The sequence below is a fragment of the Furipterus horrens genome, unplaced genomic scaffold (genome assembly GCF_987537825.1).
Source record: "Furipterus horrens unplaced genomic scaffold, mFurHor1.1.pri manual_scaffold_2, whole genome shotgun sequence".
Classification (NCBI taxonomy): domain Eukaryota; kingdom Metazoa; phylum Chordata; class Mammalia; order Chiroptera; family Furipteridae; genus Furipterus; species Furipterus horrens.
Window position 1 is genome coordinate 20,638,213 of NW_028327172.1, and position 27,981 is coordinate 20,666,193.

General features: G+C 44.0%; 1 protein-coding gene across 4 annotated transcripts in view; it reads right to left on the minus strand.

Annotated features, from left to right (window-relative positions):
* EHF (ETS homologous factor) overlaps positions 1–23,427 on the minus strand; it is a 41,148-nt gene extending 17,721 nt beyond the window's left edge. The window contains exons 1-2 of one of the 4 annotated variants that reach the window (XM_090262738.1): positions 23,277–23,427; positions 928–1,027 (exon numbers count right to left, since the gene is read on the minus strand). In XM_090262738.1, the coding sequence (XP_090118864.1) occupies positions 928–1,024 (97 nt within the window). In that variant the 5' untranslated portion in view covers positions 1,025–1,027; positions 23,277–23,427. Of the gene's footprint in view, positions 1–927; positions 1,028–1,138; positions 1,161–1,190; positions 1,318–23,276 lie in introns of those variants that run through there. The other 3 variants (XM_090262717.1, XM_090262727.1, XM_090262733.1) reach the window with 3 other exon arrangements.
* Positions 23,428–27,981: the final 4,554 nt, after the last annotated feature.

Consider the following 27,981-nt stretch of genomic DNA (forward strand, 5'->3'; position numbering starts at 1 on the left):
AGTAAGGGAAGGTCACCTGTGCATGCTTTCAACCATGTTTGGCTGGGGTTCTGAGTTAAGAGGCGGAGCTGCCCATGGACCAGCTGCTCACTGGAGAACATGATCTTTCCATTATTATCCACCTCCTTCTCTGACTCTGCTCACCACCAGGCCATTTCCATTTTTTAGGGGAGTCAGAGCGGCAGAGTCTGAGGGGAGGGGACGAGCAGCAGGTATGGGGTGGGAGAAGACCCAGAGCTTCTTAACGCTGCTGCAGTTGGACGGCACAGTCTGCCTAAACTGGATGCCTTCACAGCAGGGTGTGGGGCCCTGATTCAGCAACAACTCTGTTTAGTTCCGCTTCTATAGTAAGCCTCAGGCTTGGGCGCCAAACCCTCTGTAAGCCCCACCACCAACCCCTCCCTCTTTTAATCTAGATTAAAGCACTAAAGGGGGCCCATGGTCTTCTAACAAATCTCCTCTTCCCTTGTCATTGGCACATGAAACCAAAAAATAAAGCTGCTACAACCCTCTCTTCCTCAAACTCCACACTTCCATGCAACACACGCATGCACACACGCATGCACAAACACACATCCGTGTGCACACACACACGTTTTTTCCTCCTATTCTATCTTGAAATCCTAAGTCAAATACTGTTAAAAGCTTCATCAGGTCGCCTTCCCTTTGGGCATCTCTGCTACATCCCTCTCGGCCGGGCTGCCCACCCAGAACCTTGAACCTTGGGAGAAAGCAATGAAATATATCGAATGGGCTTCAGTCTGGGCCCCGGGGACCTAAAGAGAACTCCAGCATGAAGAGTTTTCCCCATGCCCACAGTTCCTCATGCCTCCTCCTGTATTTGTCATACATTAAGTTGGAAAACGAAGCCTAATGAAAGCAAAGCAAAAAGCTCCATGGCACATGACACCCCATCAGCCCCCTTACCATTGCACATGGGGTAGCTGTCTGTCCAGGCTGGCTGCTGGTGGAGGAGGTTGCTGCTGGGGTTGAGATTCATTACACCACTTCCTTCCAGAATCATGATCTGTAAGGTGATCAAACAGCCCATTCAGTCAGTGCCTCTTGGACCAACGTCATTTGAGACTACAGGTCATAGAGTGAATTTAGGAAGAGAGAAAGAATTTGTTCCTCCAACCGTTGCCTCCCAAGCATATTGCCACGACCCTTTCAGTAAAAGCAAAACTCACCGGCAATTAAAAATTTCCAGGTTCAGTTTTCATATGCATGAGGCAAGTTTTTACAGCCACCCATTCATAAATGAATAATCTCTGATCAGGAACGAAGCAGAGGGAAAACGCAATACCTGCTCACAGGGCGAGTCTGGCCAGCAGCCAAGTCTTTTTTTTTTTTTTTTTTTTTTTTTTTTAACAGAAGTAAAAACGCCAAAGAGATTTTTGTTTAAAGTAGAATTGCAATCAATGAAAATCCAAGCTGGTAGTAGCACAGACTCAGTGCCTGTGCAGGAACCCTGAAATCAGACATTTTCGGGTCCCAGCACAACTGGGGCTGCCCCCACCCGGTCACAGGCACCCAGCAAGTTTCCTCCCCACAGATATCTGCCGTGAATGGGCTGGTATCAGAGGGCCTCAGTCATAGTCCACCTAGAGCTTCTCCAGTATCTGACCTCATGATCATATCAGGAATCAATTGGTTTCCCTGACAAGATATTGTCCCTCTCCTCCCTTCCTGATAAAAATTCTGACAAGCTTTCTCTCCTTTCAGAGACCTGGAGAACACCACAAGCTTTGAAGGTAACCAAAGGTGACCTTCTCAGTCAGAGGGCTCATTTTCTCAGTAAAGGGCCCAGGAGAAGAGCCTTTCTTCCAAGCACTTGCTTGAAACTTTTTAAACAATGTAAGAATAGAAATACTTGCTCCTATCCTCCGGCATCTATTTATATGTTCTCACCCCCAAGCCAGGCACCTTCTACCTTTCAGACTCCAGCCCCATTTGAATGAATGTTCAATCACTCAAAAGAAAAACAGCCTGTTTCCAGAAGGTGCTTGAACATGACTGAGGAGCTATAAGATAACTTGCACTTCCTAAAATGTTGGGGTAGGAAGAGAAAGCTAGCCTGATAGCAGCAGATCATAGAAACTCTTCTGCCTGTTTTAGGGGAATCTTGCACCCTTGAGTGTCCCCAATGTCCCCAGGATCAAAGTACTCACCCAGAGTAGTTCCAGCCCTCAAAACCCCCTCCTCTGATTTAGCTACTACCCCTCTGGTTCTGTGGAGGGTCAAAGAGGGGAGGAGAGAGGCCTGGAAGAGGAATAAACATTCATTCATGTATTCATTTAGTCAACAGAAATTTATCAGCCCTATAATAGGCTGGGCACTGTTTTAGGTACTGAGGACAGAGTGAAATTAGGCTAGACAGAAACTTTTATGATGATGATTAACGTCATCATCATGGTTGTTTGGCACCAGTTGGGCCTGAATCCAGCTGAAGTAGAAGGTGGAAAAGGAGAAAGACAGGGTGGGAATGATGACCATCACGACAGCGAAGGGCCCGCGGCCTGGTAAGACAGGAGAGCTGGGTTCTTCTTCATGGTAGTACCATGGGTACGAGTTTCGAAGCCAGAAGAGCTGGGGTTGATTCCAAGCTCTACCACTTACTAGCTAAGGTTAGTGTTCACTCCGAAAAGTCGTCAACCTCTTTGAATCCTCATTTCCTCATAGGCAAAATGCAGATAATCATGCCCACCATGGGCATTGATTGGAGGTTAAATGAGTTTCTACACCTTAAGCACTTGGCTCAAAATAGGGCATGGTTCCCTAGCAGGTGTTACTATGAGGAGAGTCCCAATCCAAACCAGAAACCACCGTGGGCCTCAGTTTCCCCACACAAACATCTATAAGGATGGTGACTAAATTGATTTTTAAGTTCCCATCCAGAAACCTTTTTGATGCCCACACTTGGAGAAGGAGAAACCAACCCAAGTCAAAGATTTCTCTCTTTTTCACAATAACTGGGCCTTTCCCCATCTAGTTTTTTAGAGCAAACATCCTAAAGGTAAGAAATCAGATGGAGGACTTCAAGGCAAAAGAAAACGTCCCAGTTTCCCAAGGGGTGGCTCGGGAAGGGACAGGGCATGGCCGGTCTCCTGTTTGCTCAAGGCTGGGCTTGTTCCTCGCCAAAATTTGCTCAACCACAAGCAGTAAAAAGGTTACTGTTTAACCCTGGAAGGGCTGAAGCTCAGAGCCCAACCCATCTGCAGGGAGGGCTAGGTCCTCCAGGCTGGAGGGGGATGGGCAGGGAAGATTTCCCTGAAACTCTTTCACAAGGATTTGCCTGCAGGGCTATTCCCAAGTGGCCATTTCAGCGGAAGGAAGACCCACCTTGACTAATTCTGAGGTACCTCCTTGGTTAGCTTAGAGCTTCTGCTCCCCACTTTCTGAAATAAAACCCCAGAAGGCAGGGTGCTGTAAGGGCTAAGCACCCTATAAACCCAGGGGCCGCCAGTTCAATTCTCAGTTGGGGCACGTGCCTGGATTGCGGGCCAGGTCCCCAGTCAGGGGCACACAAAAGACAATCACACATTGATGTTTCTCTCCCTCTCTTTTTCCCTCCCTTCCACTCTCCCCCAAAAATAAAGAAGTAAAATCATTTATTTTTAATTTAAAAAAAAAAAAAGAATTCAATAAATGTTCTAGGACGACATGGACCAGTTCTCCCCTGTGACCCACTGCCCACAAGCCCTTTTCCTCAGGGAGGACATTTCTTGCCGGGACCTTCTGGAGGCAACCAGAGCTCCTCAGGCCACAGAGGAGCCTTGAGGACTACAAGGTCGCATCTACCCAGTCACTCCCCGCCCACCCCCAGGAGGCTGGCACCCCTTTTCTGAGAGAAAGCAGTCAGTATAGTGGGGGGCCCTTTTTTTTACAGGGCACAGTAAATGCTCACTACTCATAAAAGAGATTATGCGGCTTTAACCCTTACTGAGTCAGAGTTCACTTGAGCTCACCCAGGCTTGTGAGAAAAGGTGTCTCTAGCCCAGCAGGGCATTGCAGGCACCATGCCCTCAGCACGGGCACAGAAGGCCCGGGGCTCACATAGCTGGAGGCCTCTCACCAAGCCAGCCCGTTCTGGGCCCCAGTTCTTTGGGTGTAAAATGAGGGCATGTGTGCGCCATACCCTGCCCCCCCTCCCCAACAGCCTCAGAGGACTATTGTGAAGATCAAATAAGGTAATGGAGCCCTAATCAGTGGGGCTCAGTTGGTCTCCAGTCAGGGCGCGTGTAAGAGGCAGCTGATCAATGTTTCTCTTTCAGATCAATGTATCTCTCCCACTCTTTCTCCCTACCTTCCCCTCTCTAAATATAAAATAATAAAATTTTTTTTAAGTGAGATCATGGATAATAAATGCACCTGGAGAACTGTAAAAAAATGAAAGGCATTGTTATAACCAACTCGCCTACACTCCCATATACCAATACAGAATTGCTATGGTACCTGGTGATTACTTTATAGGGTATAAAAAGCAATCCTTTTAATTTAAAAGCAGGGGGCTTATTGCCCTGACTGGCATGGCTCTGTGGATTGGGCACCATTCTGCAAAGCAAAAGGTCACCTGTTCAACCCCTGGTCAGAACACATGCCTGGGTTGTGGGTTCGGTCCTGGTTGGGGATCATACAAGAGGCAACCGATCGATGTTTCTCTCACACATCGATATTTCTCTCCTTCTCTTTTTCCCTTCCTTCCCCTCTCTCGCTAAAATAAATAAATAAATGCATTTTAAAAGAAAAATAAAAAGTAGGGGTATTATTTATTATTCTTCTTTAAGCTTCTCACTTTACCTTCAGCATAGCTTTTATTATTTCCTGCCAAAAGAAAAAAAAAAGAATAGCAAAGCCTCATGGACATAAGGTAGAGTCTTGGAATCTTTGAAGCCTAGCTTAGAATTCAGGTCCCATCTCTCTGAGCCAAGTGACCGAGTATATTAACTTTTCTGAGCCTCAATTTCTTCCCTGCTTTAAAAGGGAGAGTCAGGGAAAACACTGATGTCTTCTAAGTGTAAGGACTGTTTTGAAGGATAAATAGTATAATGGGTTTAAAGGCACCTAATCCAGCACCAGTGCATACACCTTCTATAAAAATCAGTTTCCTTTCTTTTCTTGAAACATCAGTTCTCAAGGTATTTCTCTAACATACTTTACCTTTTCTAGGGCTAAAGAAGTAAATTCAGAGCCTAAGTAAGAATGATTCTCCCCTCTGAGTCAGAAGCAAGCTGGATAAAGGACTCACTCCTCCTTATCTCAAACTCAAAGGAAAATTCTGGGGGGTGGTCCTTAGCCACATGCATTTGGTGAAAAGCAGAGTTTCTCAGGCGCTACACCACTGATACTTTGGGCTGGGGTGGTTCTTTGTTACAGAGGTCATCGTGTGCATCGCAGGACCTTTAGCTGCCTCCCTGGCCTCTAGCCACTATATTCTAGTAGCAGCCTCCCCTCAAAATGTTCCCCCTAGCCAAATTACCCCCAGTTGAGAACACTGGTTAAAAGTAGAGCCTGTGAAAGTGACAGCTCTGACTTTGAACTTGCTAGTGTAATGACCTTGGGTTATCCCCCTAGCTTTTGTGAGCAGCTCTATTCTCTCCTGGGAAACAGGCCTGACTTCAGTAACAACCACTACTCTGTGGGAAGATTAAATGAGATAAGGGACAGTAAGTCCCCAGTACTGCCTGGTACAAACCACACCATTTCGTTGCATCTTAAGTGGAAGTTTATGAAAAGGCACTGGGTATCCGGGGCAACTTTGTCTATTCCCAGGTAGTATTCTGGGAATACAGCATAAAGTGTTGATTGGGCTATTAAAAACTCCACACACAAAAACTATAAATTGTTTTTCAAACACAAAGACTAAAATGTAATGCAGATTATCCAGGGGTTTTTTCATCTATGTTCTCTTATCCCCTCTTCATGTGCAGAAAAAGTGGGAGGGGACAGTATGGCTCCAGGCCCCCATTCAGCCAGACCAGTGGTTCTCAACCTTCCTAATGCCGCGACCCTCTAATACATTTCCTCATGTTGTGGTGACCCCCAACCATAAAATTACTTTTGTTGCTACTTCATACCTGTAATTTTGCTACTGTTATGAATCATAATGTAACTATCTGATATACAGGATGTATTTTCATTGTTACAAATTGAACATAATTAAAACATAGTGATTAATCACAAAAAAAAACATGTAATTATATGTGTGTTTTCCGATGGTCTTAGGTGACCCGTGTGGAAGGGTCATTTGACCACCAAAGGGGTCACGACCGACAGGTTGAGAACCGCTGGTCCAGACTTTCACATTAACCAAGATGTCACCCTCTGTGCAAAAGTTTCTAAGACTGACACTTTTAGAGACAGGTATCCACAGTTTATTGGAAGAAGAAGAGCCACACATGCTATCCAGTAGACTATAGTACAGACGAGAACCTCACATCAAACTTCGAGCCAGGACCTCTTTGATTTTAGGCAGCAACTCCCCTGAGGATAATGGACCATGAATCTGAAATTCCTTCTGCAGAGGCAGCACTGTGCTGTGCTGGAGTGGCCCCAGCCCGTGTCATGGAGGGACAGGTAGGCCACTCTGTGCTCCCCACTTTGTTAATGGGCAGTTTCAGGTGAAACACAAACTCCCACACAGCCCTAAGTTGCTAAGAACTTGGACTACTACTGTGTCACCCACACAGAGAGACAACCCACCGCCTCTGTGCCCACTCCTCGTCTAGGCCTTCATCAAAGCTTGATTCCCTTCCAGTCCCAGCTCAACCTGGGGTCAAGGACACGGAACACCTGGTCTGACCCCCAAAGTTTAAGAGTCTCACATTTTGGCTACACCTCAGCGGCACAAATAGGAGAGGGTGAGCCTGATTGCAGAGACTGGATCTATCTGACATCCAAGTTAAGAGGATAAATCCAAGGTGAGAGACGCTTCAAACCCAGGCTGACATTTCTGTGTTTCTCCAGGACAGAAAGAGGAAGAGCTCATGCCTCAGAGAGCAATAGTTGAGACCTTGCTTCTGCCTACCAGCTGTCTGTGTTGACCTTAGGGAAGTATCACCCTCTCTCGTCGGCAGCCGTCCGTCTCGAGAGACGATGGTGTAGCTTCTTAAGAGTCTATCTGCACCGCCGAGAATGGCTGTGCAGTCCGACTCGGGAGTGACACAGTATCTGTCTCCTCCCGTGTTAAATTGACATCTTGCGATGACGCTGGAGTGTCCTCTCCAGTGAAGCTGAAGCTACAGAGCCTGGGCAGGGTGATATGGAGGGTCTGCTGTTGCCCATGCAGCAGACCCCCCCTCTCTTCGCAGCTGAAGGGTCCAAGGGAAAGACGGAGTCAATACAGCTTGGCTTCAGGTGCGCCGCAGGAGTTGCCGGTGTTGACTACAACGTCAAACCGCCTTAGGGACTCCGGCTCCGGATTTTCTGTCGGGGTTTACTCCCTTAGCCTTTCCCCTGAAGAGGTATGCCGCAAGGCAGCGGAGGTTTTTTGGAGTCAGAGTTTTCCTTCTCTGATGTGCCCTGACTGGAAGATCGAACCAGCGACACTTATCACCCTCTCTAAAGCCTCAATTTTCCCATATAACAAAAAGAGGGGGGAAATGGAGCTGATCTGTGAACTCGAGAAGAATGTCTGTGAAATCCTCAGCATGTTACCTCGTACATACGTGGCAAGTGCCAAGAAATTTCAGCTATTGGTATAGGGACCGCCCACAAGTCTCCCTTTAAACTATGTTGGTTGGATTTGGGGACATTCTTGAAGCCAGGGTGAACTCTTCAGAGACAAGATTAGTATCAATGGTTGGTAACTCCAGACTAGCATCAGACAGCCATGCTTCAAATCCTGCCTGGCTTTGCCAGTTTAATAAAGGGGAAAGATTGGACAAGTAATTCAACTTCTCTGGGGCTCAGTTCCCTCATTTATAAAATGGAGATGATATAGAAAGGGTTGTTGAAAGATAAAATGAGAAGATATCTATAAAATGCATAGAAAAGTATTTGATACATAGTAAGTTCTTGTAAATGTTAGCTGGTTTTTATATTAGTACTTGTTATTTATTGTGTTGTTACTGTTTAATTGGATCTCCAAGGAGGAAATTAAGGGCCAAGTTTATTTTAAGCAAGGCCTTTAACTTCTTCCAACTACACGATATTCCCCAGTTCCAGCTGGCTGGCACAGCTGAGGCTAGAGCTGCAGTTCTTGCCTCCCCACCTCACTCTGGGCTGCTGAGAGGAAGCACGATTAGGCTGAGCTATGAACAGCATCTCTCAGCCATTGCTCACAGAAGCCATGCTATGCCCCTGGGGGCATGATCCCTGCACAGATGACTAAAAGCCAACCCTCCTGTTCCCATTCCTCCCACGAGGTTGCCAGGAGCAGTGGGAGGGCACACCTCCACAGGCCTTGGGCATCACCCTGTGCTGCACTGCCGTACACCACAGTGGGTTTACAGGTGCAAAGGAGAGCATCAGTCTAAAATGAGAGCTCCTGCCAGATAGTGGCCATGGGGATTCTTTAATCTACAGGGTCCCTTAGCTTGAGGAATGCTCCATGTCTGCAAAGAATAGGGTCTGGGATTTGAGCTAATAGGGGAAAAAAGCAAGGGGAAGGAGACAACACTGGGACTCTGGCAAAGAACTGGAGCCATGTATCCAAGAACCCAGGAGGTCATGCCCAGTCTTAGGACTCTATCAAAGCCAAGGACCACTCAACTGGCCTCTCTCCTCTTGAATACCCAGAGAGAACCTCCCAACAGAGACAAATATGGCCCAGCTGGAGTGGATGTCTTTTGCTCCATGGTGGGGTTACTGTGACCTAGGAATGAATGTTGTAATAATAATAATAATAATAATAACTATACTATAGTAGCTAGGACTTAATGAACATTTAAAACGTGCCAGCTCTGTGCTAATAGTTTTAAATGCATTTGTATTATTTGTATCATGAATCTTAACTGGGAAGAGACTCACAATAACTCTCTAACGCTAATACCATGATATTTCACACATGGTCAATCTGAAGCTCAGAGAGGTTAGGTAATATGTCCAAGGTCACACAGCTTAGAAAGAATTGGAGCTAGAAGAGAATTCAGACTTGGGACTGTCTAGCAATAAACCTGAAAACTTAGCTACTTTCTGCTGAGAAGAAGGTATTTGCCAGAGAAGAATGTTCCCCTGTACTCATTCTTACCCCCACCCCCATTCCATACATAGTCACGGCATTCTCCTTGTGACATGTGGGGCCTCACACATTTACCAAGCTTCTCCAAGATTATAAAACTCGAGCCCATTCAATCATGCAAGGACCATGACTGAGACCCTCTTTCCTTTTTGCCAGAGCAATCTGAAGCCATCTCTTTTTCCAATATATCCAAGAGCTCCTTTCAGGATAAAAAAAATAGAAAGCTATCTTCATCTTGCCTCTTCTACAATATGTTTAGTGGTTCCAAAGCTGAGCCAGTTTAATTCATGATACTCTTAGCCATTAACACATATCTATACATATATCCATAGGTACACATATACAAACATATATACACACATATATACATACATGCAGATGTATACATACATACACATAGGATGAAGCAAAATTAGGTCTACAGTTATTCATATGGGAAATAATATAACAATTAATAAGTAATAATACAAGAATAAACTCTGTCTTTCACATACTCATAACTCTAAAACTACTTTTGCCCCAGCCTGTACATATATACTATAAATACTCCCTTGACGACTCAGTGAAATCATTTTATTTTATACTTGGGAAATAAACTGGTTCATAATTATTTGTGCTCTAGTCAAATTAGACCTCAGGCCAAAAAGCACAGTTTGCTCCTGCTGTGAGGGAGCTCTGAGAACCACAGAACAAATTTCAAGCAGGGCTTGTGCCTATGTTCTCTGTCTCCAGCCCCAGGAGATCAGAAGTCAAAGCCATGGTCTGCATCTTCCCAGCTCCTTTTTTCATTCACCCACACCACCTTCAACCTGCCACAGAACTGGCTGGCATGTGGCTATTTTTACTCCTTGAGCCAGAAGAGCAATTAGGCCTTTAGAGTAATTACTTTGGAGATGACAGCAGTATCTAGACCATTCTCAGTCCTGAATCAAAGTCACCAGTAGGTGAATTCAAAGCATTTGCCTTAAGGATGTTGCAACAGCTTACTGACTTCCTATTTCAGTGTGACTGTCATTTCAAAAGAACTACACTCCCAAATAGGAGAAAAGAAAATTCACATACATGTGAAGTCTAACTGAATGTAATACAGACAAAATTCATGTTTTTCAAGCGAATCAAAATGTGAATCAAGCTTGGGGAATGTATTTGATCCTCTCGGTATTACATCACAGGTAATTTCATAACCCTGTAATGTGTTTTGAAGCAGCCATTTCATGCTCCAGGGGCAACATCTGAAGTATTATTCCTGGGCTTTCAAGCGTTCTCATGAGTAATAGTGCAATATCGGGAGGGCAAGTGTTGATCCATTATAGATACACTTTACTGACTGTAAGCCATTTGAAATATACATATTATGCTGATGTTTATCATTCTTGGTGCCAGACTCAGACAAGTCGAAGATACTGACAGTAGACAGGCAGCAATGTTGATTGAAAGACAAGATTGCCTTACATGACCTCTGGAGCCTTTATTAATCCCATTCAGACATGACAAACTGAGGGGAATAGGGCAAACTTTGAATCTTCAAAGGTCACAAAGCCTTTCAAGACCTCAAGAGAAGCTAGGGATCTCTCCTTTTACCAAGAAACACACATCCACACCTGGTTTTGCCTATATTTTGTGGGCACCTGGCCCTCCAAAGACCATCCACAGACCCTACAGATCTGTGGACACCGTGGGTCTTCAAGAAATCACTCTTGAACTCAGGATAGATCAAAATTCAAAGAAGACTTTTTAGTGGGGTGAGGGTTGGGAGACATATGTTTACTCCAACCTGTAAGAGAAGGCATGAGAGAGACTATTCTTGCTCTCTTACTTGGCCTTGGTGTTGTCTTGTTCCCTGACAGGGATGCCACGAAGGGCCCCACTGTCACTCTCCTTCAGCAGCTGAGGTAGGAACCATGATTCCAGCAAGGCCATTCTGAACCTCTGTTTGGGCAAATGCAGTGAAGAATTCATCAAATTTACTACCAGCGTGAACTTCAGCATCTGTCTCCCCACTAACCCCCTTTCTCTATTCCAAAATCAAATGATCATTAAGTAAAGTATAACACACAAGCAAACAAACAAACAAAAACAGTCCTAACTTCTTATTACAACCTTCATAGGTCTTTGGAAAGGTACAAAAACTGCAGGCTCAAGATGGCCCTTATGATGCTTATTTTCCTACTTAGTTGAAGAGGCCACACAGGTGTCTCTAAGTTTGGCCTATAGACCATCTGAATCTCATCACCTGAGGAGGAGTTAAACTTAAAGCTTTCTGGGATCCCTCCCAAGATCTCTGAACCAGGATCTATATTTTTAAGAACCTCCCTTAATCAATCTTTAAGTACTCTCACACTTAACTTTTGGTCATAGATTCACCTACTTGCCTTCTGTCATTTCCCACAATAAAATAACTAACTCTGGGAGATATCAATGTGGAAGGAAACATCCATAAATGCCAGGAAATCCTTAAAAAGTAAGAGGTGACACATTCTGTCTGGAGAATTCAAGCTCCAATATGTCTGTGGAGATTCTATCACCATGTTATTGGCCAACTTGAAATAAAGTAGTACCTCATGCTCTGTGCTACCAGACTGGTAAATTCAACAATGCTCAGTGACTTACAAATATGAGTCTCTGAAGCTTGGACAAACTCAGCCTCAGAACATAGCATTTGCAGAGGGTTTTTATGACAATTACTCTTATGAAGACAATCTTGAGGCTGTCTGAGTCGCCCCTTACCAGATCCCATCCCCAACTTAGCCCTTCAAAAGATTACTTAGCCACCCTGGATTTGAGGCCTCATACCCAGAAAAATAAGTGTCTTAGCTTTCAGTGGAGAGAAATGATCATCAAGAAATTCTTGTCATGCTACTATAAGTATTTAACCATATATATGAATAAATATATATTTTTATATATAATGTACATCAGAGAAGGAAAACTCTGACTCCAAAAAACCTCCGCTGCCTTGCGGCATACCTCTTCAGGGGAAAGGCTAAGGGAGTAAACCCCGACAGAAAATCCGGAGCCGGAGTCCCTAAGGCGGTTTGACGTTGTAGTCAACACCGGCAACTCCTGCGGCGCACCTGAAACCAAGCTGTATTGACTCCGTCTTTCCCTTGGACCCTTCAGCTGCGAAGAGAGGGGGGGTCTGCTGCATGGGCAACAGCAGACCCTCCATATCACCCTGCCCAGGCTCTGTAGCTTCAGCTTCACTGGAGAGGACACTCCAGCGTCATCGCAAGATGTCGATTCAACACGGGAGGAGTCACTCCCGAGTCGGACTGCACAGCCATTCTCGGCGGTGCAGATAGACTCTTAAGAAGCTACACCATCGTCTCTCGAGACGGACGGCTGCCGACGATATAATGTACATGATGCCTACTAATTGCTGAACTCTATGCTGAGTCCTAGGGACAAAACACAGATGCTGCCCTGCCCTGGTAGACTATTCATTCCAAAACAATGGTAGTCTCTCCAAAGGCATTTGGAAATGACCAACCTTGAAAAGAACTTCAGCTACGTTCACTTAAAGGCAGGACTGATCCCTTCTCTCTGGCAACCCCATGCCCTTGCCTTCAAAGGAAACCCTTACTAAGACATCAAGTTGGCAGGCACAGTAATGCCCCTGAGTTTCACAAAGCAGCCTCAGCCAAAACCAGTCTCCACTTGGGGCAGAATAAAGCCATCGGTTGTCTGGATGGCTGAATGTCTCTCCCCAAGACAATGGTGTGTTTATGTGCAGGAGGGTTAGGAGCAGGTTGTTAACATAAAACCCACCATAAACAGAGCTGTTAATTCGGTTGCTGGCAGGGGCTTCTGTTATCTTCTGAATACCTCCCAGAGGGTATAAGCCCTACCTTTTCATTTGAGTTGGCAGCAGAGTTATTTTTTTGCACCTGTTGCTCTGCTCCGATAACAACCAGTTAAGCATTGATTTGTTGGAAAATAAACAGAAAAAAGCAAAGAAAGGCATCTGCCCAAACAGCCTGAGCTGGTTTGACTGAGCATTCATGCCAATTTGTTTTTCCTATAAAAACCAAAAAAAAAAAAAAAAAAACCCAACACACACACAAAACCACTGCATTTTCAGTTCGGATGCTATCCTCCCACTCTCTCAGAAGTAAGAGGGAATCAAGTAGGCCAGCCAGAGCCAGTAGGGCCTAGAGGCCGGAAGACACTATACTTTCCCGTCGTCTGTCTCTGGGAGGGCGCCCAAGATCTGCAGAATGACATGGCCAGCCTCTAGCCAGCCCAGGTTAAGATCATGAATCCGATTTACAAAGGCCAACAAGGGGTTGCCAGGATATAGTCAAAACCAAGCCACACTCTTCCAAATTGTTGACTTCCGAAAGTCAGTATGGTTTAGGGACTAGGTGTGGTCTATGGGTTGCCTCCTAAAACAGAGACTTGGAGCATCTGAATCTCAGTCTGGTCTCTCCCACAGGCTTCCTATGTCCAACCCTGAGCAAACAGCATAATTTGAAAACCCTGGTCCCCAGACCATAGCTTTCCCACTGGGGAAATGAGGCTACGCACACCTACCTCAAAGGCCAGCTGTGTAGACTCACTCAGGTCCTGCCAAGTGACTTGAGGTCCTGAGCCCCAAGGGGAAAGGACCTGTACTCAAGGTGTAATTTCTGCATTAAGCGAAGCGTCATCATACTCTCATTTCTCATTGCTTTGTCAGTATCACATGATGAGCTCAAGCCAAAAAGGGCCACAAAGAGCTAAACAAATCACTCAAATGGAGATCATGACAACACTAATTAAGCAATGGCATCATTGCCCAGCCTCCAACACACAGAGAACAGAAGCAACCTCTTAATGTCTCTTTCGGAGCTGTGAGAAGAAAGCATAGGATGTGAGCAACGCACGATGTTCCCCTAGATTACCACCTTTCCCCAGCTGTCTCTGAGCCATTGGCCTTCATTAGACCACTGGCTCAATGGGGGGTCATGGCAGTGGGGCAAGGCCTCAGAAATGCCGCTTCTCAAAGAGCATTAAGAACAGGGTGTTCTGACAGGGGAGGGATGTGGCTGGCTGAGCACTCCCAAGCATTCTTGTCATGAGCAGGGCAGGGAGTGGAGTGCCTCAGAACCAAATCGGGCAGCCAGAAAAATAAAAGATTTAACAACACCCTCAGTTGACTGAAAAATAAATAAGACCAACTGCACAGGAATGCAGAAAGGGCGGAGGGAGGTAAGAGTGGGGATTGGAGCCGGGGAGGGGCGGAGATAGAATGGGACAATGAATTTGACCATTTTAAGATTCAAGTTTCTTCCCAAGAAAAGACCAAGGTGCTCCAGCTAAGGAAAGGTCAACAGCCACCAATTTGGAAGTTCACAGATCAGATAATTACAAAACAACAACTCAAACTGTGAGAGTGATGATAGTTCATATTTACTGAAGCACTCACAATGTGCTAGGAATTGAGCTAGGCTTGACATGAATTATTTCATTTAATCCTTGCAATAATCCTGGACCTCGGTACTAACACTACCCTCATTTTATGGATGATGACGCACTGAGAAGCTAAGCAATTTACCTGAACACACAGAGCTAGTAAATGGGCTGGATTTATTATAATAAATATATTGGGGAGTGGGGGGGGGGGTGTAACATAATTATTTTTTTTTATTTTATTTTTTTTTATTATCACTGTGTGGTTACTTCTAACTCGCGCCCCCGACTGGGGACCTGATGTGCAACCTAGTAATGTGCCCTGACTGGGAATTGAACCAGCGACACTTGGCTCGCAGGCTGATGCTCAATCCACTGAGCCACAGCAGCCAGGGCCTAGTGTAACATAATTCTTTGTAGCTTTGAAAATGTATCCTTGTATTTCCCAAACAGAGGAGGATGTCTCTTAGGACTGCATTCTTTTATTTTGGAAGCTGAGATTCCTTTAAGTATAGTTCCCATCATTATTTTTTCCTAAATGTGAATTTTTTTCTCCTTGTGCCCTAATATGAAAGTTCCCTTTAGGATACATCAGTGTGGATGCTACAAAAGCACTAGTTCATGGCCACTCAAGCCCATCCATCAAAACCTCAGTCTGGCTTCTTATTGAAAGCTCCAGACTGACTCAGGGGTTGGGCTTGGCTGCCTGAAGCCACCTCAGACTTATTAGCCATGATAAAAGAGCAATTATTATTATTGAAAAATTAAGGACACACTATGGCTCCTTTGGAAAAGCACCCTATGTCTGAGCCATCACCTGATGACGACGGACCTGATATGTTGTGAATGTCACAGCGACGAGAAAAAGATTGTGGATGTGTACTTCTAGGAGCCTGAATTCCCTCACTCCAACAAATAAATGCAGGAAATTTCTCACCCTCTTCCACCAAGTCCATAACCCCGTTTCAACCCTTGTAAAAACTTCGCCGTAAACCACAGAGAGAACCTCGTAAGGCTTATTCCATTATCATCTTTGCTCCTTAGGAAGCAAATAAGATCTGAATTTTTCACAAATTAGAGGATATTATATTTAGAACAGTTAAGGTTTTCTTTTTGTACTGATGATCATTAAATGACAGCAGGCAAGAAAGCTTGAATTTCTTTTTAACGCCTTCCTACAAGAATGCTAAACCGGGCACACTGAGTCCCATTTTCCCTTCCAGAATGCACTTTGCTCTGCTTCTCCTAGCTCACTGGTCTATGCAGTAAGTCATCTGGAAAATTTAAAAAAAAAAAATGCCAAGGAAATACAGTCAATAATGTTGTAATAACTATGTATGCTGTCAGATGGATACTAGACTTATTGGGGGGATCACTTTGTAAGGTATACAAATGACTAACCACTATGTTGTACCCCTGAAACTAATATAACATTGTATGTCAACTGTAACTGAACAAATTTTTTATTATTTTAAAAACTGGAAAAAATAAAACCCATCTGCAAGGCAAGCAAGCAATTCCTTATCAGAAGGTTTTCCAAGGAATCAAATTCCTTCCAGCTGTCTAGTTTCCCTTCCTCCAGTTGATTCAGAGGAAATCTCTGGTACTCAAACAAAAGTAGAAAACTCAACAACTCAGAAATGCCAGCATCCCTGCTGGACTGGCCTCAGCTTCCCACCAGAGGTCAAAGTCAGCTACGTGAGCAAGATAAGAATGAGTTGGGGCTGGCTCTCCACAGGAGCGTCCCGGCGTCAGAAGTTGGCACACATTTGAACAATCTCACCGCATCCCAGGGCAGGCCAGCTACATAATTTGCAGGGCTCAATGCAAAAGGAAAATGCAGGGGCCCGTGTTCAAAATGTATTAAGACTTTCAAGGCAGCAACAACAGCATGAAACCTAGCACAGAGGCTGCACCGGTGGCAGCCCCAAGACACTGACCCTGGGCAGGGGCAAGTCTCCACTTTGGCGTTCACCTGCTCTATTCCCATGTGGTATGGGAGGAGAATCCTTTCTGCCTTTCCCCTTTGAGCAACCATCTGAAGTGGTTGGGTAAAATTAAACAGAATATGACCTTGAATATACCTGTGAAGGCATTTGGCTTACAATAGGCATGCAATAAACAGCTATTATTACCATTATTATTATTACTATTGCCATGTTGTTCATCATGCCAACAACCCAGCATAAGTCTAAAGCTACCCATAGGCAGAAACAATGCGAGGGAAAAATATAACCTACTATTTTGAAAGAGGCCATCCATTAGTTGATTGTGTTCAGATGAGTTTTCATTAGCCCTATACAAGAGAATGCTCTAAATTAGGAGTTTTTTTTGCCTTTTATTTACAACATGGACCCATTTTTAAGTCTGATGAGAATGATGGACCCCTCCTCAAAATGTTTTTATATTACAAAATAGGCATATATGATTAGAAAGGAAGTTTCTGTTGAAATACAATGATCAAAATACTTTTTAAATAAATATGTGACATACTAATATATGTGCTTCTTTCTTAACACATAAAATAAGATTACCTACAGGTCTAATAACCTCCCTGAAATATAGGTAGTGATGAATGTTGATATTCTGAGACAATTCACACCGAGTGTAATGTGCTATGAACATGTCTGTAACTTCTCTGTAGCTCTAAGAGTCACAGTTATTGCTAATGCTACTGCAGAGTTTTACCTACGGTCAATTTTTTTTTTAATGTTAAATTTTAGTTACGTTACTGAAAATAAAAAACAATTTTCTTCACATTCCAGTTTACAAATTCTCCGTGGACACCAAGAGATCCTTGGATCGCAGATTAGGAACCCTTCCTGTTTTATTAACAACAAAGACTGCTTGTTCAACTCAAATAGCTTCTAGAAACCACTTCCATGTGGCCTGAAGTCTCATTTAAACAAATTACAGGAAGTAGATCCCATAGTGTCTTGGCATAATAAGTAAGCAGGATTTTTTTTTTTTTTTTCTTTTCAAAACCTCTAGAACACCCAGGGTAATACCTTAGCTGCAGCAGTTAGTAGATACCTGGAAACACTCAAGAATTTTAGGGGTTGGCAATGGTATATAAAGTTGCAATTAGTCATGTGAACGGCCTGGAGGGGAATCAGTTTCTTCTGGAGGCTCCTACACACCAGGCATCAAGACACAGGGATAGGAAAGTGCTGTGTGCCCTTCCCTCCCAACGAGGTCTTCCTCCAAATCCTCAGGGGTTGTGGTTTGCAGCCACCTCAAGACAAGGCTCAGTTTGGAGGTCCCCCGTTACCCTGACTCCTCTCACCTCCCTGCCACCCACCTTCCCAAGTGAAAACCTATAGCCTTCTTTACCAAGGTCACAGTGCAGAACTAAAGTTAATCATTTCAAAAAATAAAATCCCAGAATTATTCATCCACTTGGACCAAACAGAGACTCACTGAAAACATCCATGTTGAGTATTTATCCTCAGTTTCCACTCCCTACATTACTAACTATTTACTCACAAGCATTTGTCTATATGCTTTCAGAGTCTATGTCTAATTTCATCATGACAAGAATCTTGTGTAGATGTCATTAACCCCATTTTCCAGGTGAGAAAATGTAGATTCTAGGGCTTACATGACTCACTAGAAGTCACTCAGTACCCACAAGCAGAGTCAAATTTGAACCCAGATATTCTGACTCTAAACCTAGTGTTCTTTCTACCACCTCCCACCAGTTTCCAAGCAACCAAAGCTCATAGCCCCCTGCCCCTTTAATACACAAGCAAAGTCTGCTCTTCATCTGCATTCCTCAAGCCATTGCCTTCTGACCAGCGGAGTTACAATGTGATCTAGGTACTCTCTAATTTTATAAGTGGACATGATTGAGAAGAGGCTGAATTTGGGCCAAATCTAAAGTTCACTGCAAAGACCAGTAAGTCTTGTCAGCAGTCAGCACAAAGACAAAGCTGAAACTAGACTCCCCTTTCAGACCCCACTTACCTGAACCACTAGAATATATCATTATCCTCACTGAGGGAATTATTTAAAAGGTTCCTGTGAAGGATCACAAAATTACCTCTACAAGATAGCCATATTCTCTGAGATCCATTGTCATATACAAAAAATAGAAGACCTTCTTCATATTCCAAGAAAGACTATTCGGACTTTTGGAAGAAGTGAACATCAGCCTGAGAAAGAGCTGGTGGAGTGGTGGAAATTTCTCAAGTCCATATTTGGACAAATGAGGGCCCACACCCTAAGATTGTTCATTTTGTGTCTGTAATATAGAGTGAGGGGGAAGTGGTAGAATATAAAATTTTAAGTTCACCACAGTTACAATAATATCGCAGAAAGTGTGCATCTAGACAAGATCACATAAAAGTAAAAGTAAGTAGTTGTGTTCAAATACTAGGGTTAATGAGATGGTCTGTTAGTCTAACAATCAAAATATTATAATAGACATTGAGGGTCCTTTTGATTTTTGGCCTGTTTTCATCAGAAAACATGTTTTGAATGCACCTATGCTGGCCATATTTTAAATAAATAGGCAGGTACCTTTAATAACAATTAAGAAGCTTCTGAAAAAAGAAAGAAAGGGGACCCTGAGGGTCAGGGTATGGAAGAAGATTGGGAGAAAAAAAGATAATGTGAATCTCATGAACCAGAACAAGAAGACCAACCCTATAAAACAAACTACAGACACAGTGCGGTTAGGTGTTAGTGAAATCAATTTTTAAAAGAGTGTTTTTACAGGGTGCCTCTTTTAAAACAAAGCCAATTAAAACCCTAGGAGCTTCTTTAAATGGGCCACCCTCCTTGACCTTGTTGCAACGTCGGGTTGCTCTAGACATCAGCTGAGGCCCTCTGGGAACACCAGTCTCCAGGCCGGCGGCCCAGTGACTGACTCGGCCAATCATGGTCCCCCTCTGTTACTCCTAAGGGTCTTCCTCTAGGAAAAGTGAGCCCCTGTCCATCCAATCTACCCAGTAATTCATGGACAGTCAGTCGAGCAAGCTGATCAGCATCACATAAACTGAGCCAGCTCCATGGGTGCCTACATGTTCACTTTTCAGCAGACTGCTTTGGTATTTTATAGATGTCATTAGAATGCCTACTCTTGTACACTGACTGCTCCCTGTAGTCATGAAACAGTCGGTTTTATCCACTTCTACAGTCCCATTAACTTTGGGCACAGGAGGGAAATTGATAAAGACAGGATGTTGTCATGGGAGCAGATTCTAACACCCCCGATAAAGGCTCCAGGTATCCGGTGTCAGTACCTCCACCAGCATAGGCCAAAATTCTGATGATCCCAAGGAAGCCATTTACAGGTGCCTACTGACTTTCTTTTCTGTCTCATCCCTGAGAGGACACCTCCCACCCTACCCTCAGCTTTCACAGACTCCAGGTAAACCTGCTGACCTCCAGGCATAGCTGATTCTCCCCGGTCAACAGAACCTGAGGGTTGAAACGGATATTAAGACAATCAGATTCAAACTCCTTTGCCCAGCTGAGGAATGTGAAGCTCAGAGAAGCAGAGTGTGTTGCTCTGGGCCCGTAGCTTTGCCGGAGCTAGAAAAACAGTTCTTTGACAGCCATTCCCGGGCACTGTTCTGCACACTGCCTTGTCCACATTGTGCTCTGATCACACAGAAGATGAACCTGAAATTCTTCAGGGAGAATTCTTAAAGAAATATCTTTTTTTAAGCCCTTCTTAAGTCCAGTAAATTTTTTATCAAATAACGCTGAGGGATCCATGGAAATTTCTACTCCTGTGCATCTCAGCTTCCTGACATCAATGCCATTCAGCTTGAACTTATGTCTCATCCTAACATTAGCGCCATTCTCTCCACCCACCCCACTGTTGGTTTTCTGCACAGCTTAATAGTCTGACCCTTTAAAACCCTTTCCAATTTAAATAAACATAATAGTCACATATTTCTAATAAGAGCATAGTTGCCTGCTCCTTAGGACAGATCACACTATTTAAAATCATATTATTAAAAACAAAATAAGAAAACATTAAACAGTTTTTTATCCCATCTCTGCAGTTATTCAACAGATTTCAGAGAATCCTGGCCAGACATGGCTGCCTTCCTGCCTGTCTTCAGATGACAATCCCCAATGCAGACTCGGCTTACCCAAGCTGAAAGCCACTGCACTCGGTCAATTTCCCAGTAAGAAGGCCAGAGTGAGAACGTGTGGCCTCTGAATGCCAAGGCTGCAGTGGAGTCTGTGCCTCCCAACCAGGACCCACCCGCAGCAGAAACAATTGTCACTTCAATTCTATCAGAAAGCCACTTTGATAAGAGAAATGGGCTGAACTGCAGCAAGACAGTGTCACCAAAAATCAGGTTTTAACTTTCTATTTGGTTCCTTAAAACTGGGACATAGCCTCTCAAGTGTGTTAACAGGTTCTACCACGGACTTCTCAGTGTCCACCCCACCCAGAGGTCTTTGAACATCACATCTCTTTTAAAGGACTTAGAAATGGCTCCATCTGAGGTAGGGGGAAAACTGAATAAATTTTTGATGATTTGTATACATTTCTGCCTGATGCTTTAATGTTGAACAGGGTTCTTAACGCTGGGCTTTCCAAAAAGCAAGATGGTCTAAAGAACACAACCCAGAGCTAAAATCCCCTGATTTGGAGACAGGGGTGAAGGGTGTGAGGAGGAAATAAAACATTACAAGATTCACAAAAGCTAAATTCCACTTTGTGGCAGTGAACTTTGGCCCAAAGCACTAACATTCTGACCTGAGACCTGATATGAAGTCCTTCCAGTTTCCAATTAGCTAATTGAATGCAGTTAAGTAAATATTTTAACCTCTCAATTTTCATTTTGTCTCAGCATCTCAAGGAGTCAAGAATATACAGAAAGAGGATCTAGGTAAAGTTGGTAAATCACTGGGAGCATTAACATGCAATTGTAAGTGTGAGGGTATAAGGCTTCTCAAGGTCCAGAAAAGCCCAAGGCATTTCCATTTGGGGAGCTCACAATATATTTTAACAAATAAATAAAAATGTTAGAAAAGGGTTGCTTGAATTTAACAGATAAATGCTTATTAGCACAAAAGAAAATATATCATCGACTTGTGACCTTTTGTACATATGGCACCTAGATCAAAGGCAGAATTCTGTCCACAACCACCTACAAAGGTCCTGACTGATGCTGCCACCTTGAATGGTAACACAGAGAACTCACAGCACAGTTGTTCCCTCGAAGTTACTCTTTTCTAAAAGGCCTTGTAAAATACTTTGGAAACATAGAAAAGGATTGTCTCCATTATATTTATTTTTTTCAGATGTGATTACAAACTTCCAAATAACCCTCATTTCACATTTCATCACTGTTTTTAATATCTATCCACATAAGCCTTTAGCTATTGGTGGGGACGTGATATAACCCCATAGGACTTCAAGGTAAAATATGGAATTAATGAATTCTTTTAAGAATTCTAGGTCTCAAAAAGAGGACAATTGGGGCCTTTTGCAAACTCCAAATACAGCTATTAATGTCACTTTTAAAATTTCTTAAGAGGCTTTTCTGATAGTATTGCTTATCCATGCAGTTCATCCTAAGAACATGACTTCATCTCTATTAGAAATCCACTCTTCCCTTGACCTCTGTCCAATTAGCACACAGCCACTCATGATCCCCAGCTGCCCTTTTATTCATCAAAGGGCTCTATCGGAACACATCCTCATACCTATGACCATAGAATCAAACTCCTAAATTAAACCTTCCATCAGAAAGTTCTCAGAATCCAAACATTCACTCTCTACCTGCTACCAAGGTAAAAAACCAGCAGAGACACCCATGCACAGACTCTTGCTTTTCATCTTAGAGACACATGTGCCCACAATACTGGGAGTACACTAAATCTTGGCAAAGACAGATGGCAAAAATGTCACTTTCCTGACTCGGTGTTGTTATTTACCAACAAGAAGATTAATTCTCCACTGTTCCCAGCTCCATCCACCTTGAGGCCAATATTTCTTCCTGGTGTCCAAACAAAATCAAAACAGTCCCTGACTTAGAAGGCATTTGGTGCTGCTGACTCACGCCTGCTTGTGTGGTCATAGTAGCCCATCTTAGAACAAACAAAGGCTGAGTTTGTCACCTTGTGATATGGCGAAATTCTTTGCCAATTTTTTTTTTCCTGGACAAAGTCATTTTCAGGTGTGCAGCTCTCCCCAATGCTCTTGCCTACCTGGGTTGCCTGACCGCTTTTTCCAGGATGGATGCAAATGCCCTTGCTCATTTCCAGCCATTTTCCAACACTGGAATATAGTAAAAATGACTCTGCCTTTCCCTACACCTAAGTCAGAAAAATGACCAACAGACGACATCTCCAGTAAGTGAGAACATGAGCCCAAACAGCTATTGAACCAACTAATTCTTCCCCGAGCTAACTGCCTATTTGGTTCAGAATTCAACCCAGGGAAATGTCTTTGAGACACAGAGAGAGGGAAACCAGGGGCTTCTAAATTCACAGGGACTGGAAGTCGAGACTCAATGCTGAGAATTCACAGGTAACACCTAAAGTAGCCCAGCTGCCCCCCAAATACAATTTTATTGAGACCCAGTGAGGTAAGCTCAGGTGAGGCGAGCTTACTCCTGCCTGCTGCCTCCGGGAGTCTGCTTTAGTTTCAGCTGTCTGATTCAGGGCAGGTTTCTCTTTCCACTCAAGTGGTTGAACTCCAGATTCAAAAGGTTTAAAAATAAGGACTTACCTCATTTACTAAAGATTCTGGGTGGGAAATCCAATAGCTGTGGCTAGTGGAGGGGAGGCAGCAGGCAGCCCTCACGCCAGCTCCTACGGGGATGGGGAACCAGGGGTGCTATCGTGTCTGAGCCCTCATCAGAGTGAAGATAAATGCATATGACAATAATTTTAAATCATTTTGTAGGATGTTAAGCAATAAGCCACCAACCGGGAATTCCCTAAGTCACTTCCCCCTCTTCTGATTGGCCGCTGGGCCCTTTAAAAAAATAAAATAAGGGATTACAAACATTGGCTCATTTGCATTTGGCCAACTCACACGTTAGTGTTCAAACAAAACAGGTCTAACCAGGTTATGCCTGTGTCTCAGGAACAGAGAGACAACCTGTTAATGGATGAGGAATTGATTTGGTGGTGACTGCTCTTTTCAGTTTAGAGGCTGTTTCAGGTGAAAAATACCATATGTGCTCCCCAAAGACACCATTAGGAAGGGAGCGTGTAAAAGCCAAGTGGGAAGAAATTCAAATCTGGAGGAAACTATGGTATAGGCGAGTGACATCTGTTTCACGTACTAATCTATATTTAGTCCACTCTGTTTTGGCATCAAGATCTCTGCCCTGATTGTGCAGGTGCCAGGTTCTGAAGGGACTCTCAGCCAGGTGGCCCAGAGACAACACAGGTTCTCTTGTTAGGCACCATGATCGCCTCTTTGACAGGGGCCCTTGGAAGTTTTAATGGACTTCAAAAAGCTGGTCTTCCCTGGTCCCAGGTAAGAGACTTGGGAGAAAGTATAAAGTGAGGGTCTCAGGAGAGAGGATCCCCTCTGAGTCTTTCAGGTAGAACAGTCAACTCTCAACAATGCAAGAGCTGACTCTCCGGTTGTGAGATTATCCAGGTTCTTCACTTCCTCTTGACACTTACATTGTCTTTTGAACTCTGTGTATCCACACTCCCTATAGGAGCTAGAGAGAAAAAGACCAAAATGCTGAAACTGAAAATAAAACAACACAGCTTGGGCAAGAGCCCCTGGGGAGGCCCTGTGGATTTTAAATGCCTATGCAGTCCCCATCCCCTTGGGACAAAGGCCTGCTTCACTGCGTTACCAGTTCACACCCACCCACACAGGTGAGGGACTGTTCCTGGCAAGGACAATTCCCTCCCCTAACCATTAACTTTCTCTCAGGTCTTTCTGGCCACTGGCCCGGCATGAGCTAAGCGTCCAAGCAGATTTCTTTAACTCACCAGGCCGCCCCTCTGTGGGAGAGGAAAGGGAAATCGAGTTTTGGCAAACAGACAAAGATTTTATGATTAAAACCAAGAAGTTCCTTGTGTGAAAGAGAAAAGGAGGCACGTGAGCAAAGGCTGAATGCAACCAAAAGTAAGCAGTTGTCATGTTACGGCGAGTGAGCAGCAGTACCATGCCTTTCTTGCTTGCTTCCCTAGTTTATGCAACACAAATGCCAAGTTTTCTGAAGGAGGAGAAGACTTGGTGGGAGGGCACGGGTGGATTTGGGGAGGTCTTGGAACCCAGGCAGGCGTGGGAGGGTTTAAGAGTTTGAGAGTACAATTTCGGGGGGCTGTAGAAAGCCCCACTGCCTCCCTACCTTCACTAAACTTTTCCCACCATCCCCTCTCTTCAATCCTATATTTCCCAAGGGCCCTATAAAATGTAAATGCCTGATAAAAACAGCAAATGTCATTATTGCTCATTATCACATTAGCCCCAATTAGCCTATCAGCTCCAGATCTGAGAGCAGGGCCCTGAAGGAACAGCCTGGTGCCTTTTTTTTTTTTTTTTGGCTTGAGTGATGAATCATGAGTAGCAACTGAAGTAGCAACTCCACCCACTACAGGGTGTGTGTGTGTGTGTGTGTGTGTGTTGGGGAGGTAGGGTATTATTAGTGTCAGTGGGGCTCCTTTACAGTTTTGCCTGAGATTAACCTGAAGACAGCAGCAGGCACGACAGGGAGGTGGATAGGGGTTGTGTGGTCAAGAGGTGGGGAACTTCACAATCAGCCCCAAAAGTGACATCACTCTCTGGGCCAGTGCCGGCCAGCTTTAATGATAAGCCCTTTATTTCCTAGCTGAAAAGTTCCAGTTACAACTCCATTTCTCTATCCATCTTCTCCTGCACATTTGAGGTCAGAGGACTGCTCCATTAAGACACTCTCGGGAAGAGTCATTTTGGGATGGTGGAGATGAAAGGGGATGAAAAGATGTCACCTCATACTCATGAGCCACTGTATTTGTGGAGTTTTTATGCATATAGAGTACTTAACAGTGTGTCTGGTACTTAGTGGGTACCTAATACTGGTTCTCTTCTTTGCTTGGGACTTAGTTGAACCTCCCAGGAGGAAAACAAAAACAACACACCAACTCCCCTAAAACTAAATTTTTAAATACATTGCATGCATAGAGAAATTCCTGTGGAGTATGTATGTATGAGGTCTTCTACCCTATGGTCGACTTCAACAAGACAGCACTTGCATCAAGATAGATGATAGATAGATGATGATAGATGATAGATATATAAATAGATAAATGGATAGAAGTTCTGATATTTAACTGCAAATGCTGAAAGTTGAATTGGACGCTGAGGCCTTCTGTTGGAAGAGTCTCAAATATTCAAGCATGTCTCCCATGGATAAGAAGTTTAAAAGTATAACCACAAAAATATTAAACACTCTAAAATGTGTTCATTTCCTAAGTCATAATCTTTTTTAGTAGGATTCGGGCAAGAGTCTCACTATCATGTCAGACCCTCACCCTAGAATAGATTGCATTTGTTCTAGAATCCCAGGATCCTCTGGGAGACTGATAAAGACACAGACAAGGAAGTCCAGCGAGGAGACAAAGCTAATTGCCTGGGTTTTGTGGACAGGAACATTTAAGAGAGTGAAGCAAAGCAGCTTACCCTTAGGTCAAGATCAAGATAACACTGGGAATTGGAACCAATTCTACAGACCCAAATGTTCCACATAGAAATCCGCCTGCTCTTTCCTACAGGTTGAGGCCCTATCATCGTCTCATACCTGCACAAAAAATCATGGAGGATTTGATAGAGTCCTGACGCTGGTTCTCACTGAGGAAAAGGGGACGGAGCAAACCAGACGAGGTTGTTTTCGGCAGCCTGAGGTCTCTGCTTTTGGTTGGATTGTCTACTAGAAGATATACATCACAGAACCAAAGAAGCTAAGGGACCTCAATTCCCAAATCAAGGCCAAGACAAAGAATCACTCTCAGCCAAGTATCAAGCCCTAAGGGGTCTAAGTCTTAATACCAACACAGGCTGTGGTTACAAGGTTAATGAGAGTTGTGTGCTGGCTTTGCAAGAAAGAGGATGCTTGCTTACTTTGCACAGCACCTTTTAACTAGAAGCCCTATATTTATTTTTGAAAGCAAGTGTGTGCTTATATGTGTTTCTGTCTATCATCCCTTCCTGATGACATGGAGTTACCTCCAGGGCAGAGCACGACAAATATTTTGTGAGAGCCACATAAGAATATTATTATAGGATTGACAAGAGCAAGAACTTCTGTCTAGTGTGGGGCATGGGATTACACAGAGTAGAATATTATCATCAGTTACCTTAGGTAGCATCGAATAAGGAATTAAGGTTAACAAATATAATCTTGTCTCTTACACTACCCGCCAAGTAGAAGCTACATTTTCAGAAATCTTTAGATTTTGGCTTCATTTAGATTCCTGATGCTCTTTGAATCTTCTTAGGAGAAGCATGGCACCTGAAGGTGGCACCTGAGCTCTGTTTGGGAGGTCTGACATTGATAGCTGTCCTAACAAGTTTGCATGGCACCCTCTGATGGTGTCTTTGCCATCAAGTCTGTGCCTACACACTGAGCAAATCCTCTGCCAATGGCACATACCACTGAACTGCTGAGCTGGGGGACAAACTCAGTGCAGGAGTGGGGGAGGGTAACTCACCGTTTTTGGAAGGAATGACCCATTGCATACACACACACACACACACACACACACACAATCTTACTATGTCCCCAATCTTACCTAGGTACCAAAGATGAGTTTTCTAAACTCGCCTTTATATTTTGATTATTCTCAAGACACTTCTATGCATGCTTAACTTGACTCACCCCTGTGCTATTCCTTCTGCCTCACCTATATCTCATTATTCTCTTTCTGGCTTTATCTTTCCTCACAAATACCTGTACACAGTGTCCTGACTTAATGCCAACTTCATTTTGAATCAAACTGTTTGGGAGTCCAAACAGTTTTTCCACGAGGCCCTCAGGAAGGCTCGTTTCTCAGTCTCAAAGTGGGAGGCAAGACCAGGCCAAAGTTGGCCACTTCTCAGGGGCCTTCTTGCAGGCAGTATTTTCTTCTTTTTTGTGTGGGCAAGAGTTTCTTATCATTATAGCAGTTCTTTATATACATTCTTAATCGTTTTCCATGACCATGGAGCCCCCTAAATATAACACAGATTAAAGAGATGCTGTGCACACACTGGAGGGAGTCACCTGCAGCCTTCTGTAATCAGTTGCCCTGCCCCTTGCCCTCAGGCACTCAGTCTTTTCTGCCACATCCTCCTTTGCACTCTGTCCTTGCTCTAAGCCAGCGGTGCATCAAAATCACTTTTACAAGTTCAGGTTCTTGAGTTCCTCCCCACACCTACCAAATGGCACTTCCAGAGGGTGGGGTGGAAGCAGAGACAACAATAAATTTCACGTTCATCACCATCC